This window comes from Hipposideros armiger, unplaced genomic scaffold, assembly GCF_001890085.2.
Source record: "Hipposideros armiger isolate ML-2016 unplaced genomic scaffold, ASM189008v1 scaffold_37, whole genome shotgun sequence".
Taxonomy (NCBI): Eukaryota; Metazoa; Chordata; class Mammalia; order Chiroptera; family Hipposideridae; genus Hipposideros; species Hipposideros armiger.
Window position 1 is genome coordinate 4,289,271 of NW_017731387.1, and position 3,356 is coordinate 4,292,626.

A 3,356-nucleotide genomic window follows, 5' to 3' on the forward strand; every position below is an offset into this window, starting at 1 on the left:
GGGTCCCCTCACCTTCAGCCCTTTGGCTCTGTTGATGGCTCGCAGCGGTCGGAGCACCCTCAGCACCCTCAGGATCTTCACCACTGAGATGGAGCTGGACCTGAAGGTAACCGGGGGGCAGGGCTGAGGGCAGCGCCCAGCCCCCCGCCTCCTGCTCCGGCCGGGCCTCTTTCTCCCCGAAAACACTGCCATCTCCCCTACGCTCCCCCTGGCTGGGTGTGCGTCCCAGGATAAAGCGCCTTCTGCGAACAGGGCGCCCTCCTCCTGTACCAGCTGCACAGCAAAGGCTCCCTCTGCAGGGGGCACGGCTTGTGTCCCCATCTGGCTGGGAGCACCAAGAACAGGGACCGTGCTCCCCATGGGGCAGCTGGGGGACCGCCTTCTCCTCTCTGTATCCCAGCATGTGGATCTGCTCGCTTAGCACTGTCACTTCAGTCCAGTTGGTGACACCCCAAGGGACCCGACCCTCTGTGAATGGCTCTGAGACATCCTCTCCTTGCGGCTCGGTTCTACCAACGAGCAGCAGGCGACTCCTGCTCTGAGGCCCTGGCATGGAGCAGGGGGGGGTCCGCGCCCCAGCTGGCGCTGCCAGTGCTCACGGGAGTCCCATGGAGATGAGTGACACGGCCACCACCAGCAGGTCCAGGATGTTGAAGTAGTTGCGGCAGAAGGAGCCTTTGTGCAGGAAGGCACCATAGGTGGTCATCTGGGGAGAGAGAGGCAGCACCTAGGTGGGGATGGGCTGGGGACAGGCCTGTCCCCAACAGGGGAGGGTTTCTGGGGGGAAGGTTTGCCTCAGTCTGCTCCCGGAAGAGGCAAGGGTCTGCCAGAAGACCTCTGTATTCCCACCCATCCCTCGCTGTGTCCTAAGCATGCCCGCCCCCCATTTTCTGCTCCCTGTTCTGGAAGCATGGAGACCTCTCACAGCCCATCTCTTTTGTCAGATGCCACAGGGAGTCCTGGGTCTCCGTCCCCGTGGGGCCACAGAGTGGGGAAGCCCCGACCTCCTCTCTCTTACAATTCCTCCTTTCAAGAAGCTTCTTCGGAGGTCACCTCTGCCCTAAGGATGTCTGCGTCGGCTGAACCACCCCGCCAGGACTTGAAGACCTTCGCCGGGTCCCTGACTCCTCTCTTTCCAGCCCCCTGCACCCCTGGCTGCTCTCAGCGTCTTTCGTAAACTCTCTGACGATCTCCCAGGCCCTCTGCACACACACACATGCCCTCGACATCTGATAGGGTTGAGGCCTTTCCTGGCCCTCAGGGCCCTGTGAGAGCCCATCTCCACCTGCCTTCCCAGCCTTTGAGCCAGGCCTCTGCTGTGTGTGTGTTACACCCCTGCCCAGAGGGGCCCCTGTCTGAGCATGTCCCAAACTTCTTACAACGCATTTACCACTGTTCTGTCCTCCCGGACTGCCCCTGTTCTCTCTCCCTAACGAAGTCCTGTACAACTTCAAGGTCTAAGTCTAATGCCACCTCCTCATCCCACCCCAGAAAGTCCTGCTGGACCTCAGGGGAGCCACCGTCTTCCTCTGCTCAACTCCTTTAATCGTCAGGACCCTGAAGTAAGGCACCATCCTCATTTCATAGCGCAGCATGCTTGGCACGGCTTTTCTCCGGCATGTCTCCCCACTCCCCTCCTTGGTTCTGGGGCTCCTGGGGCTTAGTCACACAGATAGCCCGCCCTCTGCCCCCCAGATCCTCAGCCATGATGCTGTGACCCCAGTGCATCCACCTGGAGAATGGGTGAGTGGCGACGTGCTGTGGACAAGGAGCGGGACAGCAAGACAGGGCAGAGCTGCCAGAAACCCAGCCCAGGGCAACAGACACTTCCCCGGGGGTGCCGGGACGGGGAGGCCTCTCAGCCATTGGTGATGAAGGCTTAGGAATGAATACAACTCCCCGCGTCCACCCTCGGGCTAACTGTGTCCTGAACACGGAAGGAAAATGCCCAGTGCTCCACGGACTCGACTGTTCGGCGGAAAGGCCTGGGCTGCGGGGGCTGCATGTCATGTCTCCACCGTCCACCTGCTCATGTGCTTGGCCCAGCCTGTGAGCGGAAGCCTTAGCTGGTCTCCTGCGCCTCCCTGCTGCTCTCTGCTTCCCCCTTGCTTCCCCCTCATCCCTGCCATCCAGCCCCCAAGTGAGTGCTGTGTGAGTAAACTGGGGCCACATCAGATCTGACCCCCTGACCCCACACCCCAGCTGTCCCACAGCCTTCACTCACCTTGAGGACAATCTCCACAGTGAAGACAGAGGTGAATCCAATGTCAAAATACCCGAGGATCTGGGGACAGGACAGAGGAGGAGAAGTCAGTGAGAGGAAGGGTAGATCAAAGATATTATCACCATCATCACCGTTACCACCATTATCACCATCANCCCTCCTGCGCCGAGGGGCTCGGTTCCCAGCTCCCCCAGCCTGAAAGGCCACCTGCCCCCCTGTCCGGCGGCCCTCCCACCGGGCCCCCTCGGCCAGCAGCGCACAGCGCACCTGCATTCCTCCTCCGTCATCTTGGACAAGTCATTGCACCTGAAGAACTTCCCCTGCGTCCAGGAGGAGGGGTGGGGAGACACGTTGTCACGGAAACAAGATGGAAAATGGGTGTCAACCGAGTAAGAAGGCAGGGCCTCTGGAAGGAGGGGCCTGTGTCTTCCTCCCAGAGAGGGTGGGGGCCCTCCTGCCCGGCACCCTTTCCCTCGGCCTGCTCTGGGCCCACAGGAGGGGCATGAGGGCTTTGCTGCACGATGCCCTCAGCCCTGGCAGAGGCCCTGACCCAGAGGACAAGCGCCACACATGTTCGTTGAATGAATGAGTGATAGTACACGGTGCCAGTGCGCGTCTAAGTCTGACGGCTACATCTCGTGCTTTTAAAAGATCACACTTGGGGGTAGGAGCAGGTTGGGTCACGAAAGGAGCCTTCAGGGTGTCAAGGGTGTGCCCAGGCATCAGTTTCTGTGTCCTGCAGGCGACCCAAAAGCTGAAGGCTTCTGGAAACCAGCTCGGTGGGAGGGCCTCCAGGTAGGGCTGGTTCCAGAGGCAGGAAGACAGCAGCTACCCTGGGGGGGGGTGCGGGGGGCCAGCAGAGCCTTGGAGGACACCTGGGGCTCCCTGCGCTGAGAGGGAAGTGGGCGGGCTCTTGCCTGGGCCCGAGGGCTAGCACCAGGGCCGGTGGGTTCACCTTGAACATCTGGACTCCAATGCAGGCGAACATGAACTGCAGGAGGGTGGTGACCAGGACAATGTTCCCGATGGTGCGGATGGCCACGAACACGCACTGCACCACGTGCTGGGGAGAGAGGGGCCGATGGGGGCCTGGCCGGCAGCACCCCACCCTCGGACTCCCAGCTGGGGGACC

At 61.4% G+C, this 3,356-nt stretch overlaps 1 protein-coding gene across 1 annotated transcript in view; it reads right to left on the bottom strand.

Moving 5' to 3' along the window:
• CACNA1S (calcium voltage-gated channel subunit alpha1 S) overlaps nt 1-3,356 on the bottom strand; it is a 67,855-nt gene that overhangs the window by 20,015 nt on the left and 44,484 nt on the right. The window contains exons 18-20 of the mRNA XM_019637996.1: nt 2,225-2,284; nt 600-706; nt 13-100 (exon numbers count right to left, since the gene is read on the bottom strand). Of these exons, the coding sequence (XP_019493541.1) occupies nt 13-100; nt 600-706; nt 2,225-2,284 (255 nt within the window). The remainder of the gene's footprint in view (nt 1-12; nt 101-599; nt 707-2,224; nt 2,285-3,356) is intronic.